The following is a 22,371-nucleotide window of genomic DNA, read 5'->3' as shown; positions in this document are numbered from 1 at the left end:
CACACCACACACACTACACATTACACTAGGTACCTACCACTAGGGAAAATACACTGTAACATGCCAATGTCCATTAGTTGTTGAGGCATTAAACCAAAAAAACTCATAATCAATTAGCAATACAAATTTAAAATCTTCTGTGTATTTAAATAGTTTCAAACGATAGAAAAAGCTCGCGAACACTTGGGATGTCACCAAGTTATATTCTGTAATGACAAATCTCCTGTCTCGTATAAAAGTATAAACCATTTTGTTTACATTGGTGTTTGATACAGTCTTTGAAGAGATATTTTGGACTGTGTGTGTGATTACTATGGGAAATAAAAGTAAATAAGTTTCGTTTAAAAATAAAATTTCCAAAATTTCACGACTCAAAAACTCATAATAATTAAGCAATACAAATTTAAAAATCTTCTGTGTATTTAAATCATTTGAAACAATCGTAAAAGCACGCGAAAACTTGTGATGTCACCAAGTTATATTCTGTAATAACAGATCTCTTGTCTCGTATAAAAGTATAAACGATTTTGTTTACATTGGTCTTTGATACAGTTTTTGAAGAGATAGTATTGGACTGTGTGTGTGTTTACTATGAAAAATAAAAGTAAATACTATAAGTGTTGTTTAATATCACTGTTTAAAAGTGCAACCATTAAAACCCCCAATAAAATATTTATGTATTAGATTACCAGTCGATAAGGAACGGAGTTTAATTAAAGTGGTTACACGTATGTGGAAAGAACATTAAAAACATTTTAGGTCATTCTCATGGTCTTCATGTATGTGGAATTAATTTTAATGTAAGTATTTAAGTTGTCTGCTTAATAGTTTTTTTAATAAATTATGTGTGTGTTTGAACTACAAAAATAGAACTTTGGGTATATTTTGGTAGATGTACATTACAGATATTTACATATGAGATGTATTTGAAATTTGGTAGATGTACATTAAAATGATTTTTACGTATACAATATTTTTCTAGAACTGTTTTTATTATAAAATTAAAATAAACTAATCATACTTAATAACAAAGTTTTATGTTCATAATGGGTAAGCTATCAAACTGCCCATTAGAAAAACACTCTTGTCATTTAAAAAAAAATGTCTTAACAAAAACACTCAAATATTATTAATTATAGTTCACAGCAACTATCTAAAGATTTATATTAACTGAGTAGAATTAACTGAGATACATCATAAAAAAATGAAAAAAATATTTTTAGGAAACGCTTTTCTTTAGTTACGAGTGACTAAAATTAAACATATTATAAAAAAATCAACCAAAAAGCAAAAAATAAAAAAAAATTGAAAAAATCTAACACATTCGTCAAAGAAAAGAGTGGCGCGTCTTCATCGAATAAACGGGTTTCGCACCACGCTTTTCTTTAACGAATGTGTTAGATTTTTTCAATTTTTTTATTTTTTGCTTTTTAGTTGATTTTTTTATAATATGTTTAATTTTAGTCACTCTAAACTTAATAAAAGCGTTTCTTAAAAATATTTTTTTCATGTTTTTTTCATTTTTTACTTTTTAGTCTTACACTTTTCAAATATTACAATATATCGTCATGTTTATTAAAATATGTATAAAACATATGATGTACAAAGATGAAAAGTAGTCGGAATCGGCAAAAAATTTGAAACTTTATTGTTTATTTATGAAGCATAACGTAAAAAATTAACGTAAAAAGTGTAATTATGTATAGTTCATATCATTAGCTACAATCTGTAAAAGTTTCAAGTTTCTTCATTGTAAAAAACAAGAGAATTTAAGCATTTTCTGTTAAAATCGTTTTTTATTTAATCAATTAATAAACAAAATAAAAATTATTGACTATTCGTGTATTGTTCCCGCGAATGTATAGGTCTGCAAATTTTTAGTCATTGCCATTGAAGAAAAGGCAGTCAAATTAACGTCCAAAAATTTGAACCAAACGATTGAACTAAAGAAAAGCGTTTAATTCATTAATACGACAAAACGAATTCTAATGTTAATTGTAGCACAAAACGTCTCTACCGGTGGTTTTTCTAAGACTAAGATAAAAACACGAATTTTTTGAATTCGAGTTTTAGTTGAAGTTTTGTTTCGTATCCTATTAAAATTTGACACGAATAAGCGCCAATTTTTATATAAACAAATATATGAGCGTTCAAAATTTGAAACTTTATTGTTTATTTATGATGCATAACGTAAACAATTAACGTAAAAAGTGAAATTACAATCCGTAAAAGTTTCAAGTTACTACATTCTAAAAACAAGAGAATTTAAGCATTTTCCATTAAAATCTTTTTTTTTTTATTTAAGCAATTAATAAACGTAAATTTTTTTTATTGACTATTCGTGTATTGTTCCCGCGAATGCATATGTCTGCAAATTTTTAGTCATTTGCATTCACGAATAAGCGCCGATTTTTATATAAACAAATATATGAGCGTTCAAAATTTGAAACTTTATTGTTTATTTATGAAGCATAACCTAAACAATTAACGTAAAAGTGAAATTATGTATATAGTCCGTCCGCTATAACTTTTCCCATGCGGTACGATTCATTTTCAATCAAATTAAGTCAAAACATAAATTGAAACGAACGTTGATGTGTATATACATTTTGTATACTGTATAATATATATACTACACACATCGGCGTACGTTTCACTTTCTGTTTTGACTTAATATGATTGAAAATGAATCGTACCGCATGGGAAAAGTTATAGCGGACGGACTATAGTTCATATCATTAGCTACAATCCGTAAAAGTTTCAAGTTTCTACATTGTAAAAAACAAGAGAATTTAAGCATTTTCCATTAAAATCGTTTTTTTTATTTAAACAAAATAAACATAAAATTTTTTTATTGACTATTCGTGTACTGTTCCCGCGAATGCATATGTCTGCAAATTGTCATTCATTTGCATTGAAGAAAAGTCACTCAAATTAACGTCTAAAGATTTGATGCAAACTATTGAAGTAAAGAAAAGCGTTTAATAAATTAACTACTACAAGTAGGTAAACGAATATAAAACGTAATGAATTAATGGCGCGGACCTTGAAAATTTTTAACTTTATGACGCGTTTTGGACTGGCTGCTATAATTTGAATTTTCTCTCGATTTTACTCGTTTTTCGGCAAACGAAAGAAAAAATCAACTTTTTTTTTCTTTGATAAATGTTTTAAATTATATCCTGTTGTGATTTAGAGTAGTTCTTCGGATTTAAAGTTTTATGCAAGTTCCCTATTGGATCTCCAAAGATTTAAGAATGACGAGTTCTCATTAACAGTAGTTTATATTTAATTTATTTAAAAGACAATACCTATAATTCAAATATTATTGGGCTGCCACTGACCACAATTATTATTGTATCGATTAATTTCAATGACCTCAAGACAATAATTATATTCTATATTCTACCATCCCAAGTCATATGGTCGCCCACTGATATTGTTGTGCCCAATATATACTTCTTTGTTCTAAAGGATTTCTCATAAACGAATATTGTAGCCTAAAGCTAAAAAATCTATAAATTTATTATTTACAATAAAAAATGGATATATTATTCATAAAAACTAGTAGGAAATGAGGCCATCGCATATTTCTCTAAAGAATTGTTCGATTTTAACTTTTAATTTTTTCGTCGCCGGAAGCTTAACTAATCATTTTAAATGTTCCACTATAAAAAAACTATCGCTTAAAAAATGTAGGCAAATGAAAGTCATTCTTGATGGTTAAAATAAACCAGAATGCCGTGTAAAAAACAGGTGACTATCACTATCTAAACGTGTTTATTGTATTTTTTATAAACGCAATTTTTCGCTTGAAAAAAACCACATTAGTAAATCAAATACGCGGTTTTTGCTAGTACTGCAGACACGAAAGAATGTTTAATTTTAATGGAAGAAAAGAGTTTTATGAGAGCTTTTTATGAGTATTTAGACAAACGTCCATATGACGTGCAATTTCTTAAATATCTGATATTATTTTCTTTACTACAAACTAAATCAAATTAACAAATAAATTGGAAGTATTTCTCATACAGAGCTAGTGAACCCTCCGAGTAACGGTCTTCCTATAAGGCTAGAAATTTGTATAGTGATAATTCATAGCACATCAAGGCTAAAAACCATGACCTGGCAGCAATCAGCCCTGCACGTGTATCTACCAGGTGAATCGAAAAGTGCATAGTTTAGGGGTAAAATAAACTTCCTCCTGTAAAGTTTAAATTTAAGTATGTGTTTGAGTAAGTCATTTAGAAAAAATGTGTACAATGACAGGCGATTCTGAATAGCATAAGACCTTTCCAGGCAAGAGGAAAGATTAGGGTTTTTTCCTAAAATTATTTTTTTTGCATCGAACAAAGTTTTTTAGTGACTTTTCTCTTAGGTTAATAGTTTTTGACACATAAGCGGACACTGAATCGGACATTTGACTTTGACTTTAAAAATTTCAATGTTGCCAAGGTAGGTAGATATTTTTTAGACATCGATTGATGAAATCCCGAAGAGTTTTTTGCAATACAACATTGAAAACCCCTTTGTTTTTTAATTGCTAATCAAGCAGGCGCCACACTGTAGTATAAGTGAGGACGTTTGATTTTGCATAAATTCATTATCTTGAGAATGGGCAAATTTGAAGAGAAATCCTTCGACAGATCGATTTTTATTTATAAATGAGGACTTTTTGGTATTTATATAATACTAGTGACGTCATCCATCAGGGCGTGATGACGTAATCGATGATTTTTTTTAAATGAGAGTAGGGGTTGTGTGATAGTTCATTTGACTTACTTACTTCTTAAGCAGTAAACCCATTTGTACCTTTCGGTGTTGGGCCGTTAATAATACAATTCATTAAATTACTGTAATTTACAATCTTCTGAGGTGTCCTAGCTCTTAATGAACTCTCTCCATTCCTTCCTATTGGATGCCATCTGTGTTGCTTCCTGCCAAGTCTTACCTTTACTCTGTAGTATCTGCGAGATGTCACTATTTTATTCTTTAATGGGTCGTCCTCTTTAGTTTATTTGAAAGGTTATTTAATTCTCTATTTAGTAACATAAACATTAACATAATTATTTATAAAGTGTGTACAAAAAAAAATTTTTTAATAAAAAAATTTACACAAAAAGAAGAAAAAAATTTTTGCACACCCTGTGTAAATAATTATGTTAAAGTTTATATTACTGAATAGAGAATTGAATATCCTTTCAAATGAGCTATCACACGACTCCTACTCCCATTCAAAAAATCAATGATATATGACCAAAAGTCCTAATTTAAAAATAAAAATCGACCTGTCTGAAGATTTCTCTTCAAATTCGCTCATTCTCGAGATAATGAATTTTTGCATACTCAAACGTCCTCACTTATACTACAGTGTCGCGCTCGCTTGATTAGCAATTAAAAAACAAAGGGGTTTTCAATATTGTATTGCAAAAAACTCTTCGGGATTTCATCAAACGATGTTTAAAGAATATCTACTTACCTTGGCAACATTGAAATTTTCAGTTAAAGGTTCGATTCAGGGTTAAAAATGGCCGATTTCACAATTTTTAAATTTTTAATCGCTTATGTGTCAAAAACTATAATCCTAAGAGAAAAGTCATTAAAACCGTTTCTGTTTGGCATGATTCAAAAAACCTAAAAAAACTTTGTTCGATGCAAAAAAAAATAATTTAAGAAAAAACCCTCGCCTGGCAAGGTCTTATGCTGTTCAGAATCGCCTGTCGTTGTACACATTTCTTCTAAATGACTTACTCAAACACATACTTAAATTTAAACTTTACAGGAGGAAGTTTATTTTACCCCTAAACTATGCACTTTTCGACTCACCTGGTAGATACACGTGCAGGGCTGATGCCTGCGAGGTCATGGTTTTTAGCCTTGGTGTTCTATGAATTATCACTATACAAATTTCTAGTCTTACAGGAATACCGTTACTCGGAGGGTTCACTAGCTCTTAGACTATCAAGAATTAAACATTTTTGGGCATAAATTTTTAACCATGCAATCATTTCAGAAAAAATTACGAAATATTGAAATGGAAATGGCGAAAGTTAGACTTGGCAAGGTGTCAGGTTAAACTTGAAAACGTGACTCTATAGTGTCTCTATGTATTCACCTCTTATCAGGATCACAGTAGCTTAACTATTTAGCTTAAACTTAAAGCAATGGTGGAGTTTGAATTGAAAAGGAATGCCACTTTCATTTCAACTTCTTTTCTCTATGTCAAGAGTGCAAAGATGGTATTTTTAACATGGTAAACATGTAACAGTAATTGACAGGGCACAACAAAAAAGGTTTGCTGTGGATGGTGATGTTATCCAACGTCTGAAAAAAGATCCGGAAGTTAGGCATACTTTGAAAATAAGAAAGATGTAATAGAGTATCTGCCAAAAATTGTCTTATGCATCCAGACCTCCCTGAAAAGTACCGCTTTTTGCCTAATGTTATTGAGATTGTCACTAGGACAGTGTTTGATGTTATCTGGAGAGTCCTTATACCTAAATATGTCTCTGTTTTTTTAATAATTTTATTATGGATATATAATCTGTCCTGGTAGACAATTTACTTGCTCATGGGAGTATAATTTGTACATTCCTGTTTCATCCGCGTACTTGACATTCTTTAATTTCTCCTTGTTAAATACATTTACCTCTATTTATATTTACTTTATCTAGAGCTTTATTAGTCCAGGGCGCATCTGTTTTGAGATGGACGTTGAGAGGTGACTCAAATTTTTTTGCAGAAATTGCTTGAAAATAGCTCAAATAATAATATTTGAGTTATCCTCCCACTCAAAATGGTCCGGAACATTGTTTAAATAATCAAAATGTCAAAATGTGAAGGAAAAATTCGATTTTTTTATTGGTTTTTTGATTATAACTTTAAAACTGTTCATTTCTGAGAAAAATTATGCATGTCACCTTCGTTCGATTACAGTTACAGTGTGTTCCGAACAAATGTGCTTCATAAAAACGCTTTATAATCCATTTATACAAATTAAATAAAACAAGTTATTGGCTGAAAGACTTCGGTCGACGGCCTTTTGGTACATTGTATTAATAAAGTATGTCTCTCTCTCTCTCTAAAACAAGTTATGGTATATTTCTTTAAGTCTACATTAATAAAAATATTCAAATATTATTTTTACTTGGTTACCAGTGTACTTGGTTAAACGGTTGTAAAAAGGAACAGAACTACTATGTAAAATGTAAATATTTCGTATTGGTATCATATTTATGATGTCACTTGCTATGACGCGGATGACGTGCAACGGTATTTATACTGTAAACATAAACTATAATAGAACCTTTTCGATAAGGAATTTGTTCAAAATACGGTGCTGCTTTTATTCTTGGAAGATATCTTTGCATGTTATATAATTTTTTATTTTATAATTTCTTCTTAGAGCGACATTAATTCTTCATTATAAGTGTCAGCGCCTTGTAACAAAAATTTATGTATAAGTTTGTAGGGTATTCTAGAAAAGGCAAGTGCACATAATTTTAATTTTAAATCTTATAATGAGCTGTCTGCGCTGTGTTTCATTTAATATAATAGGTACAGATACAGTTAGTGGAAATTACATGATTACCTCGATGTACGGTGTAATTATTTTGATTTACTAGTACACACGTGGAAGAACTGTATATGCATAAAGTGGTCGTCATTTACGTTTCAAAACTCTGTTTAATTATTTAGTAATATTGTATATTTGTATTGGTATTGCAATCTTTAGAAAAAGTACTAGAGAAAATTATTTGGGATGTGAGCTAAACGAACAATGGGACCGCAGCCATGCATTGATATGGTCAAAAGCGCTTTCATTAAGATGAAAACAGTGTTATGCAATGGAAAACTGGGAATAGAAATTGCAGTGCCGGATTAACCAATAGGCAAAGTAGGAAGTTGCCTAGGGGCCTCGGCCCCAAAGAGGGCCTCGCAGTACCCAAAACGAAAAAAATAATAATTAGAATTAAATAAAATCTATAAATCATATTATTTCAAAAAACTGAAATATCGCACAATATCATAAAAGTGATGGTGGACGAATAAAACTACATTCCAATGCATACTTTTGTTCACATAGAAAGTCTATCTTCTGAGAATAAGTCGCTAATGATTGCCGTTTGGTAGAAGGAACAGTACTGTGACTGTGCTATACTGCCTGTCACGCTGCACGGTTTCTTAGAAAAGTAGTAAGAGCAAGAGGAACTCTTTGGAAATTCAATTTAAATCAAGAACGAGACTACTAGATGCAAGTGTTGGAAAGAGTAGTCTCTGTGGTCAAGTTTCGATCTCTCTGCGGATTAGCCTTTAGAGGTGATACAGAGATTCTTAGTTCAAAAAATAATGGGAAGTCCTTAGGCATTTTAGAGCTACTTACAGAGTACGATCCTTTTTAAGCTATCATTTAGCTAAGTATGGCAATAAGGGCACTGGAAAACGTTCTTACTTATCTTCAGAGATCTGTGAAGAAGTAATAAAAGTAATAGGAAAACACGTTGTGAATACAATCGTTCTCCAGATTTGTCTCATATTGACCAGTTGATTATTATATTCTGTTCTGACTAAGATATTATGATAGTTCATCGTTCATCTGATCTGATGGTAAAGTGTATGAGCGTTTTCTCACATTCATACCCATAAGTAGCCATACTGGAAAAAATCTTTCTTCCGCTGTTTTATCCATTTTAAACGACTGTGCAGCAAACATGCCAGGCAAATAAAATGGTCTCCAGACTCATTTATCTAAGATTAACAAACTTGCAGTTTAAATTCCTTGTGCCGCACACTCACTTAATTTAGTTGAAATAAGTGCTGCTTAAAGTTGCGTTGAAGCAATTTCGTATTTTGGATTTGTTCAATTCGTGTAAAACTTTTTTTCATTCTCTACTCTAAATGCTTAAATGAAACTCCACTAAGCGATCCCATTCACCACGATCTAGTCCTTAAAAGAACAAGCAAGAGTAGATGGATTGCAAGGTCTGATACAACAAGAGCTTTGTCTAAGCGAAAGGCCACACGGGCGATTTTTTACGGCGCCATAAGAGCAGTAAACCTGACGAGGCATTGGTTGACTAATCAATTGTGGATGAAATAATGAAATAGGATTTAGTCAACCAATGCCTCGTCAGGTTTACTGCTCTCACGGCGCCGTAAATTATGGCCCGTGTGGCCTTTCGCTAAAGGTTACAACGCGACAAGGAGTTAATTTGGCTTGCTACAAGCAGAAGGCCTGCGATCTAGAATAGATACTCTTAATATTCCGACGAGAGTAAACGAAAGCGAGCAAGAAAAATACATTGTGATGATGCTAATTTCAAAGAAGTTTTTTTAAAGAGTGGAGATAAGTTATAGGTTGAAAGTATCTATTATTTTGCGATAAGCCAATTACTGAGCTGTCGTCGGTTGACAGAGTAAGAGTCAGCGAGCTCTGTATTTGGTGTTTTGTGTGCTTTTCCAAAACTGAGTTTATTTGATTTATTATTAGGTTAGTTTATTAGATTGTATTTGATTTATTAGACTTTAAATTCGGTTGTGGTTGATTTAAAATACCTTGGAACACCTTCTTGACCATTTCTTTGTTTTATTTTTTCAAGCAACACGTTTTACAAAATAAAATAAAAATTTAGGTTTAGGTCTATAAAATGTCCACTAATATATCTAATCTATACTGCTCGGTGATGGAGGGGTTATCCGAGGTTTTGGAAGTAGAAGGCGGAGGATTCTTAAGGGGCATCATAGCTTGAGTTGCCTAGGGGCCTCAAGATTCCCTATCCGGGACTGGAAATTAGAAATAGAGTATTGAAATGCTACGTTTTCTATGTCTTTTTATATGGAGTTGAAGCCTGGACAATTGGAAAATTACGGACGTAACTGAAAAAAGACTAGCCTGCTTTGAGATGTGGTGTTACCGGAGAATGTGGAAAATATCATGGACACAACACGTAACAAACACGAAAATATTAAGAAATATGTAAAAAGAAAAAGAAATACTCAATACTATAAAGGAAAGAAAAATGAGCTACTTCGGTTACATACTAAGAAATGAAAAATATGATTTGATGCGATTAGTAAAGTTATACGAGGGAAAGTGGAAAGAAAAAGGGAACCGAAGAGACAACGCACGTCCTGGTTAAAAAATTTAAAGCAGTGGAGTGGAAAACAACAATACAACTCTTCATAATAGCTACAGATCAGTGGCGGATCTACGGGGAGGGAAAAGGGGAAATTTCCCCCCTAACGCGGTCCAAAATTAAAGAAAAAAAATTATAGAAACAAAAAAATATATTAGCTGACATGAACTTTAAACCACATCCAGACAATTACGCCTATTATGACAATTACGCCAATTATTTACGCCTTTTATGTAGTTTGAGTTTATCGTTTTAATGTCTTTTAGTTGGTGTTTCAATGGAAGTTCCCACCCTGAGGTAAATTTCCCCTCCCAAGGCAAATATCTAGATCCGCCACTGCTACAGATAGAGTAAACTAAGCCATGGTGATCTCCAATGTCCTTAAAGGATGAGGCACATGAACAAGAAGAAGATTGTAGCTCTTATGAGGTTATTAATTTCCTATATCGAAAAATTTCTTTAGTCTTTTCTCAAAAGTACCTACTTTCCTCAAAAATAAATGAGAATTACATGTAAGGGACTCTTTACACGTTACAGCTGTTATCGAGAAATTTATAAGTTGATATTTTTTTTGTCTAGGCTTTAATGTATCTTAGTTAATAAAATTTAATTATTCTGTGATTACTTATTTAAATTATTACACAAATAACTGTGCATGACAGTAATATTTATAACATTAAAATACCGAGAATTTATGCGCTAGTAGTTAACAAAAAAACATTAATTTTTAATTAGTATGCATTACATATAGCAGATGCCATTTGTGTTGAGACATCAACATTGAATGAAGTTATTGCTTAAAAATCGGAAAAAAACCGAGACGCTTCAAATCCAAACCCGGTGATATGCGCATGATTTATTTTTTCATAAAGAAATTTCTACTCTGAACAAAGATATACTCTGAACTCAATTAATATTCAGCATTCTTACTAAACAACACAAACACTATTTAAAAATTAAAGAAATATAATCTCGTTGGAAAAAACACCAAATAATAAACATTAGCCAAGATACTAGTTTTTCTATCTATCTATCTTTATCTAGAGCAAACCTAGGTCAAAATGTTAACACGTCTTGGAAAGGCGAAAAAATTTATACTGGCTTTTAAATGGTTTGGCTATTCTTTGTAAGGCTTCATTATAACTATGTTCATAGGTATCAGAATATTGTCTTTATATCGCATTATTCTTATATGAATTCCACTTTATGGAATACATGCGTTTGCTAATCAGTAGTTGATGATAACCTCCTAATAGGAATTAAAGCCATTATAGTCAGCGTAGCCTGCATAATTTATTGTTTGATATGAAAGCAGCATTGAGTTAACAAACTAAGTACGTACTACAAGGATTCCAATCGATTTCCGAAAAGAAATTCTGTATCAGACATGTAGTGCTGTAGTTTGCCATATTTACTTACATACTTCATGGCGTTAGAACTCTTCATGGGTTTTAGCCGACTAGACAATATGCCTCCAGTCTTCTCTATCTTGAGCAATTTTTATCCAGTTCTCCACGCCCATAGCTTTCAAATCTCCTGCTATGTTATATATTATCTCGCCACCGGAGTCAGGGCGTCCACATGGTCTTCTTCCAGTTGGACCTTCTTCCTATAGCAGCCTTAGTGTTCTTTGGTCAGAATGTCTTCTGAAGTGTCCTGCCCATTGAAGTCTTCTGGACTTTATTTCTTTTATAATGTTGGCGTCTGGGTATAGTTCTTCGAGCTCTTTGTTAGTTCTTATCCTATATTGTCTTTCTGCTTCATCAAGCACAGGCCCAAAGATCTTCCTTAGGAAGATCTTAGTTTGCCATATACATGATTATAAATGGAAACATCTTTATCATTATGACTTATGACACATGAAATAGTGTGATCTTTATCATTATGACTTATGACACATGAAATAGTGTGATGTTCTTCTCAGATTTTCATATTAAATATTTTGTAAATATACATTATAAAACAGTCTAATATTCTATATAAAACTAATTTTAGAATGTTGTTAAAATGATGAGCAATATTAATGGTGTCTAGGACCATATAGACATAAATAGTAGTCGAGAAATCTACTCTTTAAGTATATGCATAAATCAGCGACAAAATATTTGCAAAACCATAAAAGAAAGGATTTCACTAGTAACAGACGCACGAGAAATCTCTAAATTACAATCACTACTATATTTACATATACTAGATTTGAACAAAGCTTTCGATAGAATAGAAGATAAAGCATGACGTATGTTCTACAAGAAACTAGGTAAATATACATCGAAAATGAATAATTTTCAATCAATAGATCAATAGAAGTGATATGAAATCAATATTATTCAATATTGGTGAATTATTTTTATCAAAAATGATGAAAGTTGAAAAAAAATTAAAAATACAATCGTTGCTAAAAATAAAGGGTTTTTTTATTTTTAACGGGAATTTATGATAGGAAATAAATAGTGCAATGAGAGTAAAAATATTCAATAAAGTGCATCTAATATAATTAATAATATTAAATGTAATAGTTAGTAAATCAAATCGACAAAATATTAGTGGATAGATAACCAAGTGTAGAGATAAATGCATGAAAAGTAGATAAACAAAAAGGAGGAATGGGAATGAAACGTGAATGATAATAGAAGGCAAGGCGAAAATAGCAAATCGTTAGTGATTTAATTCCAATTTTTTTAAATGATAAATTATTAATAAGTATGAACCATGAATGATCCATTCTGGATTATGATTGTATTCTTTACGGCCCAACAAGCAAAACAAATATTTTAACACTACACTAGACAGAATAAAATTTAAATCAATAAAAAGGGCACCGCACACATCTTATGGAAAATATAATGTCACTCAAATTCAATAAAATTTATATGAATAGATTCATTCATATTCAATAATAAGAGCAGAAATTGATATAAATAAATCTGAAATCAAATGGGTACGTACATAAGTTAGAGAGAGAAAAAAATTTGAAAACACCCAAATTAGTTTCACTAATCCGCTTAGGCCCAGCGGTGTTTAAGCTGTTTTGAATAGCACCCAGTACCCATAGTAATTAATCATAATTAAGAGTTTGCGCAATGATAAGAATTGACCGTTAATTTAAAACGAATCTATTCATATAAATTTTATTGAATTTGAGTGACATTATATTTTCCATAAGATGTGTACGGTGTCCTTTGTCCAGGAGCTATGATGTCCTCACCAAAGCAACCAGTTCTACCTTTAAACAAAGGTAGGCAAATGTTAGCCAACAAACGTCTAATAAAATATAGAGCGTAAATACAACTACATATTATGATTAACAAAATACTTTTGACAGAAAATTTAATAAATTGTTACTGGAGGATAAAAATTCTCCACTTCTTACAGAATCTTTATTGGTCCAAATCCTTACCAATCTTATATTTTACAGCTTCCAAAATTTCCTTTTTACGAACAAGATCTGTTAGACAAACCAACGATTATATTGCCTTATTATTTTGACTTGTCAAATTTAACTAATCTGATATTGTAATCCGTATTAAACAAAGTAGGGGAAAATTTAGCAATATATTATACGGAGAGATTAAAGACTGATGAAAGTGCTGGTTTCGCATTTTTTATTTCAAACAACAATTACGTTGAAAAATATCGAATTCCTCATCGTTGTTCTATTTTTACAGCCGCCGCGGCTGCTGCCATACAGAAAGCACTAACTTGATGTGTCTATAATAATTATTGTTAGAACATTGTAATAGTGTCAGACTCTCAGGAAGTATGACAAGCTATTTGTAGCCATCCATTTGACAATTTCCAAAACACCATTATCCTTGATATCAAAAAATTATTAACTACATGAACTAAAATTCACAAAAAAACAGTGATATTACTCTGGGTTAAATGACACAGTGGAGTAATTGGAAACGAAATAATGGATACAACGGCAAAAAATACATCTGAGATATCAGAAATTACAAACATTTACAACTTTAAAGATCTATTTTCTATTATCAGGAATGTTGGCAGGGAATAATATGGAGGTCAAAATATATAAAGAGATTCAGAGGATATCAAGAAATCATTACTTTTTTATCCAGCTATTATTACCAAAAAATATTCCTCATTTTAGCTGCAACTATAACATTACTCGTTGATAACATGGCTAAAATGGCATTTTTGCAGAGCATCTTTATAAGATTGAAATCTATAAAACTCCCTTCTGTCCGTGTAATAATGAATGAATCTATAGGAGATTTCAAACGTAAATTCTTAGATTGTCTTAATCATAGGGATGAGACTCCCAACTTATATTTGGGTTTAATGGATCTCAACATTAGCCTTCCAGTTAACATCAGCAATATTTATTTTATCTTATTCTGACAAATCTATAGGTATGTAGTAGGGAACTTGCACATTTTTTTTATTACATAATAATGTTCAGTTTTGTATAAAAATGAAATTTCCAAAATTTCACGCTTCAAAACCTCATAATACATAACTTAGAAGTACAAATTTAAAGTCTTCGGTATTTTAAAGTAGTTCGAACGGCCCGTGACGTCACCTAGTTTTACATTAGTTATTATTATGGTTATATTTCGCTGTGTCTAGGTAAACGCTAACGTGTACGCAAATAAAAAAGTTAGGTACATACACGCGAATTAAACTTCATCAAGCCAGTGACGTCATTAATTAACGTAGGCAGTGACTGTATATTTTGGTATGTTTTGATATGTTTAGTGTTTGTTTGATAGAAAAATATTTGTTAAGGGAAGGGAAGCAGAGCTATTCAGATGTTTCAAACTTAATTGTAATAAATCAATGTATATAATAAAAGTATATATTTAGGTTAGCAAAATAAATATATGTACCTATTTAGTTGACATGACACGTACAAAATATTGCTAAAATAATTTTTATACGTAAGTTAATTATTATAATCAACTATTCTAAATGGGAAATGAGCCACAATTTAACTAAAAAAAGATTTTATTAACGTTTCGACGTCCAAATCGGATGTCATTGTCAAAATACAAAAATTAGTCGGATTAAATAAATTATTAGAAAAATTTTTTTTCTAAGCAAGAACATCTTTGTTTAATTTAATAATATTTTGTATTTTGACAACGACGTCCGATTTAGACGTTGAAACGTTAATAACATCATTTTTTTAGTTAAATTGTGGCTTAGTTCCCATTTAGAATAGTTGATTACAAAAATACCACAAGGAAATAGCTTCATAACAAGTTAATTATTATTGTGAAAGCTTTAGGTCTTCCTTTTATTTTAATTTTGGACAGTAATACTAAATATTGTATATACTAAATTGTAACCTATTGTACTATATTGTAATACTAAATACTGTATTTCACTTATAACTAAAAAAATATACATTCGAACCCGCTTATTGGAATAGCCTTCGTGTCAAGCAAAAGTACTCCTATAACCGGGATATTCTAATAACCGATCATTAGTTGCTAGTATAAACGTTTCGGGACCTCAAATTTCTATTCTTAAACCGGGATATTCCTTTAACCGGTATTCTAATAAGCGGGTTCGACTGTATATTAATTTATAGTCTCTTAACTTTTTCATACTGTTTTAAAATGTTGTTAAACTCATTAAAACAACTAAATAATTGTCCACACTGCATAGTTAATTTAAAAACAAACACTAAACAAATAAAAAATAAGAAATCTCTTTACTAATCAATATTTAAATTAAAGTATAAACACAAAACACAACGCAATTAAACAAATTCCAACACTCTGACACTAACTTTTTTATTTACGTACACGTTAGCGTTTACCTAGACACAGCGTTATATTTAGGTATATTCTTCTTTTCCTTCTTTAGTTTATTAGCCTCCATCTACTTGGGTATTTGGCCAGCTCGTCGTAGGGTAATAAAGGAAAAATATTTATATTCTAATGACATTTATCGTATGTCGTTGTAATAATATATACCAGTTTGTTGAGATTATAGTTTGATACAGTTTTTGAAGGAAAGAAAAGAAGGTTTACTATTGAAAATAAAACCATTTTGTAAAAGTAAAAATTTTCTACGAATAGCTCAAACGAACAAAAACACTTTTAACGTCACATAACTGTATTTTTTACTGACGTTTATAATGTCTAATTAATTTTGTTTACTTTTTAGTGTAAAATGTAAATGCAAAACCATATGACGTCACGACGCGTTTTTTACTGACTGGAATAATTTGAATTTTTAATCGTCTTTAGGGGAAAAACGAAAGACAAACAAAACTTTTTTATCATTGATACATGTTTTAAATTATGTTCTGTTGTGATTTATAACATTTTTTTCCAATTTTAAATTTTATGCAAGTTCCCTATTATGTAATTTAATTAAGTTTATAAACAATTCTGAGATAAAAATTTAAACATCTTTATAACAAAATACTGTGGCAAAAAGATAAAGAAATAATATATTTATTATATAATTGCATATATTGCAATGCGTGCAATATGATCAAAGACAAATGCATGAAAACAAGAAAAACTAGTTAGACTATAATTCAAAAAACTCAATTGTCATTTTATTATGAATATAAACGTTCTACGGTTGCATCAATAGTCCAGGGCGCATCTGTTTTGAGATGGACGTTGAGAGGTGACTCAAATTTTTTTTGCAGAAATTGCTTAAAAATAACTCAAATAATAATATTTGAGTTATCCTCCCACTCAAAAGGTCCGGAACATTGTTTAAATAATCAAAATGTCAAAATATGAAAGAAAAATTCGATTTTTTTCTTCGTATTTTTATTGTAACTTTAAAAGTATTCATTTCTGAGAAAAGTTGTACTGACTTAAAAGTTGCGTAATTAAATTTCCTACAACATAGAATTAGCTAAACATTTTAAAAATAGTCACCCAATAAAACTTTATGATATAGTAAAACAATACTGTAAATTTTATTAAGATCGGTTCAACAGATTTTGCAAAATAAATTTTGCAATCCAGCTTTCGCAAAAAAATCATTTTTTCAAAATGTTGCAGGACTAAAAATTTTTGCATATAGAAGTAACTTTCATTTGCAATTTGCAAAATTAAAATCGATTAACTACCACGGCTTCAGGATTTTTTTTAAATAAACATTAATTTTTGGTGCTACGTGCAGGACAGCGGTGTTAGATTCACACAAGTTGATTTCCACCAAAATTTCTTCCAATCTTTATCTAATATATTATTTTCTTACTCTGTATTTTGTTGTATTTTAATATTTTAATTCCACAAAAATCAAACTAATTTTATTATTGTTTTTGAAATATTGTTTAAACAATTGCATATGTTTAAAAATAATAAACTTTTATTCTCTAAGTTAAAATATATGAACAAAGAAAGTTTTTGCTAAAAAAAGTGTTATTTAAAAGGACAGAGTATGTGTTTTTATTTTGCAATTAAGAAATGTATGTATTTATATCGAAATGTAATAAAAATTCAAATGTATCAATCATTATCACAGGTCATTGGAATGCCCAATCAGAGCAAACTATCCGCTGTCCTGGGCGTAGCACCAATAATTAATGTTTATTTAAAAAAAATTCCCGACGCCGTAGTGGTTAATCGATTTTAATTTTGCAAATTGCAAATGAAAGGTACAGTACACCTCTATGAGCAAAAAAACTTTCAACTTGCTATCTGCTTTATTTTCAGTCCTGCAACATTTTGAAAAAAATGATTTTTTTTTGCGAAAGCTGGATTGCAAGATTTATTTTGCAAAATTTATTAAGCCGATCTTAATGAAATTTACAGTATTGTTTTACTATATCATAAAGTTTTTATGGGTAAAACATGAAGGTCCTAGGTGTAGCAAAAATGGTTAAAAAACGTAAAATGCGAATACTTGTTTTTTATGGTTTTTTCGCAATTTTTGCTATTTTGCAACAAGGGTGACTATTTTTAAAATTTTTAACCTATTCTGTATTGTAGGAAATTTAATTACGCAACTTTTATGTCAGTACAACTTTTCTCGGAAATGAATACTTTCAAAGTTATAATCAAAAAACGAGAAACAAATCAAATTTTTCCTTCATTTTTTGACATTTTGATTATTTAAACAATGTTCCGGACCTTTTTGACTGGGAGAATAACTGAAATATTATTATTTGAGTTATTTTCAAGCAATTTCTGCAAAAAAATTTGAGTCACCTCTCAACGTCCAAATGTACTAATATTTTTACAGATGTGCCCTGGTCTACAATAAATTGCACATCGAATAATAATTTATTTGTAATATAGAGGGCAAAAAAAATTTGTATTCACTCACTTATTAAAAAAAGTTTCCAAAAGTTGTGCTGAGTGCGGCAATCCTTCTACAAGTAAATCCAAAGGTAATTCCCCGGCCACAGCAGCAATTGTATTAGGCCCTAACTTTTGTAACACAGCGGCGGCTTCCCTAAATTGCCGCCCTTCGGCCAACACCATCACACGCCTCAATATTAGCCTCGGGCTCGTCGGTGAGGCCCTTTCGCGTCGGAACCGGTCGCCACTGTCGCGCATCCTCGCACCAAGAAAGTCTTTATGTGAATAATAAGTAAGAAGAAATTGAAGAAGCAATCAGGTGCCGCCGCATCGGTGAAGAATCGAGAAGAGACCACCAAGTTCAAGAGCGGAGGATTTCAGGACCGAATTTCAGATTTGTTCAAATGACAAACATCTGAATAAATGTCGTTTTATCAATAAAGATTTAATTAAAAATTAGTATCGAAAATATACAAAAACTTAAATCAATATTCTCAGTTAGTTCATCGTAACTCAGATATAGAGATGATGCTTTATACAAATTAACTTTACTTTTTGGGGGTTTCCCAAAGTTTTGGCCTGCAGATCTCCCAACCGTCACATTCTATTTAGCTCTTTTCATCTCTACCCCTAAAACTTGGTTCTTCATAAAGCTGATTGACTGAGGTATTAATATGTTGTAGGCACACGTAAAAAATCGACAGATAATTTTTCTCTCCTAGCAATTTAGCTAGGCTTGATCTCGTTTTGTGAGAATTCATGTTCCACTGGCAAATAAAAAAACTGGCAAAACTGATTCAGGTTATTTTCTTCTTTTGCGTTAAATAAGATCGAGATGATCTAATGCGGGCTCCACACTCTCGGCGAAGTTACTTGGCCAAAGTTGACCGAAGTCCGAAGTACCTCTCTACACACTCGTTCTACTTCGCGAGGAAGTGCGATACCGACAAAGAGCGGTGCAATACCGACAAAGATTCCTTTGACTCGGACGCGCCAGACCGACAGAGAATGAAAGTAGAACGAAGTGAGGCAAAGTTACACAAGGTAGCCGTCTACACTCTCGTACTTGTTAAACCTCGATCGACTTCGGCGAGAGTGTGGAGCTCACATAATGTTGAACAGCAAAATAAGCTTTGTTATGGATTTGAATTCGTTCCGTTATCTGTTATTTCTAATTCTAAATACTTAAAAATATAACCTCCAGAGAGAGTTTTCATTTGTGCTGTTTCTAGGAATCTTTTTGTCCTCTCTGTGTCAGGTCGTGTTTCTGACGCTTATGTCATTATTGGTCTAATGACTGTTTTGTAAATTCTGCTTTTTATGTCTTTTCTGATATTTTTAGTTCTCTATATTGTTTAATTTAGGCAACCTGCGGTTCTGTTTGCTCTATTCACTTGATCTTTTACGTCTGTTTCGAGCTTTCCGCATCTAGATTGTGTGATGCCTACATATATAAACTACATCACTTGTTCTATTATCTGACTCTTCAGCTCTAATTATTGAATTTGCTGTTTAAACAATGCATTTTATCCTTTTGGGGAAATTATAACAACCGGATGGACAAGGGGTCATGAAGGCTGAACCAGAAGGATCAGGACGATATTATCCTTAGATGGAATAATGAATGACCGAAGATGGAAAGGTCCAATCGTTTACATTGACGAAACAAAGCCCACGTTGCTCAGTCGGAAAGGAAGAGATGTGGTCGTGGTTCTTTGGGTTTTGCTTCTGTTGCAATGAAAGATGTTAAATAAATAAATAATGATATGCGAATAGAGCTAATGGAACGACGATAGACAAAAGATAAAAAGATAACATTAACTGATGGTTTGACTCATGGACTCTAAGAAAACGTAAATACTGAATACACAAACGAAAATATTGGGCGCCTGGAATTTTTACCTCGAAATCCTCAAAGGAATAATTAACGAAACATAACACAATAACAGAAAAATTAGCAACACTGCAACGACAAAACACCAATGTTCTAGTCTTGAGCTGTAAATAATAATCAAATAAAAAGCGACATCGTACGTTTCAATGTAACATTTATTAAAATGCTCAATGAAATCTCTTAATATTCACATAATATATGCAAATGACGCGTGAAAACGTCAACCACAAAATAAAAAGTACACTAATCATTTAAAAATGGTTAACAAATTGCATATAAATTGTTGATGGATTCGACCGTTACTTGATGGAAGTTCATTTTATCTAACAATAAAACACTGAAAACGTTTGTTTTCTATACTTCCACAAAATTTATTATAACTAAGTGACTACAGCTGTTTCGGCGAAGTGCCTTTCTCAAGTGATATAGTTTACAATGTGTTTGCCTTTTTAAGTCTTCAACTGAAGAGGTTGAGGAGTGGGGAGCTGTTTGTCTCGAGTTGGTCATTCAGAATTATATCTGTATTTTTCAGTTTATTAATTTCCATAGATTCTAAAAAAGATAGCTTAAGGCCTTTATTTTGAATATGTAGAATTTGAAACTCTTCATTGAAAGAATGATTATGATCTAGAAGGTGAAGTGCGTATGTAGAACTGTCTGTTTTTCTACAGACAGTTCTAGAAAAACAGACAGTTCTACATACGCACTTCACCTTCTAGATCATAATCATTCTTTCAATGAAGAGTTTCAAATTCTACATATTCAAAATAAAGGCCTTAAGCTATCTTTTTTAGAATCTATGGAAATTAATAAACTGAAAAATACAGATATAATTCTGAATGACCAACTCGAGACAAACAGCTCCCCACTCCTCAACCTCTTCAGTTGAAGACTTAAAAAGGCAAACACATTGTAAACTATATCACTTGAGAAAGGCACTTCGCCGAAACAGCTGTAGTCACTTAGTTATAATAAATTTTGTGGAAGTATAGAAAACAAACGTTTTCAGTGTTTTATTGTTAGCATATAAATTGGTGTATTTACCAACACAGTAAAACTAACAAAATACGAAATGTAAAATGTAAGTGAACGAATAACTCTTATTCACAAAAAGAGGAACTGAATAGAAAAATTAAGAAGTTGATGCTCTAAATAAAATCTAACTCTTGCCATTCACTTACAAACAATAGAAAGGAAAGAGCTCTTTGCTTACATCATAAATTAATACTTAACGGTACTCTTAATATAGATTTATATAAAAAATCTGAAAAGGTTACGCCTATTAAACTCAAACTCAAAATGTCTTTTATTTATATGTTCATGTACTTTGAAATAAAAGGATAGTGAATATTCACGTGAATCAAATGAAACACAATGTCACGATAAGAATTAACCCTTGTCACAAAATATACACTAAAATATTTACTAAATAACCTCCCTCACTTTAGAACCAGGTAATGTTCGACCATCTGGCCAGGTCGCTGGCCTCCCAGAAACATTAGGGCATGTCTACACAGGGCAAAAAAGGGACTGCAAAGCATAAATCGGCACCATTAGCCGGTAGAGGTAGCCTGACAATAGACCTCCACCGAAGCAAAACGGGGTGTAGGTCAGCGTAATTAGAATAAGAGGAGGAAGTGGTAGATCGAGATGTATAATGCGAACTTAGATGGAAGGTGGACCCTTTAAAAAATAGAAAAACGCCATTGTACAATTGTACATACCAACAAACAATAATTAATACTCTTACCTGCCTAATCGGCGGGACCCACGATACACGAACACACTTGATCTCACATAATGACTGACTATATTAACTCAACTCACAAATGATGCAGAATTTTAAGAATTTGTGCTTTTTATGAACGCTAAGCGCCGTTTTGGGTGGAGTGGTAAGGTTGGCAATCATCATTGCTATTCTCACTTTATCGACACTACAGCCCGAAAGAGTTCAGTTGAGCTGCATCCAAACCATTCTCTGAGATTTCTCAGCCAGGACATTTTTCTCCTACCTATGCTACGCCTTCCTTGAATCTTTCCCTGCATAATTAATTTTAGGAGTTCATATATGTCACCACGTGTTATATGATTTATGTTG

General features: G+C 31.5%; 1 protein-coding gene across 2 annotated transcripts in view; it reads right to left on the bottom strand.

Annotated features, from left to right (window-relative positions):
* LOC114330384 (uncharacterized) overlaps positions 1–18,647 on the bottom strand; it is a 519,460-nt gene extending 500,813 nt beyond the window's left edge. For both annotated transcript variants that reach the window (XM_050642801.1, XM_028279724.2), the window contains exon 1: positions 18,405–18,647. In XM_050642801.1, the coding sequence (XP_050498758.1) occupies positions 18,405–18,637 (233 nt within the window). In that variant the 5' untranslated portion in view covers positions 18,638–18,647. The remainder of the gene's footprint in view (positions 1–18,404) is intronic.
* Positions 18,648–22,371: the final 3,724 nt, after the last annotated feature.

The sequence above is a fragment of the Diabrotica virgifera genome, chromosome 2 (assembly GCF_917563875.1).
Source record: "Diabrotica virgifera virgifera chromosome 2, PGI_DIABVI_V3a".
NCBI lineage: Eukaryota > Metazoa > Arthropoda > Insecta > Coleoptera > Chrysomelidae > Diabrotica > Diabrotica virgifera.
This window is presented reverse-complemented; position numbering and strand designations above follow the sequence as displayed.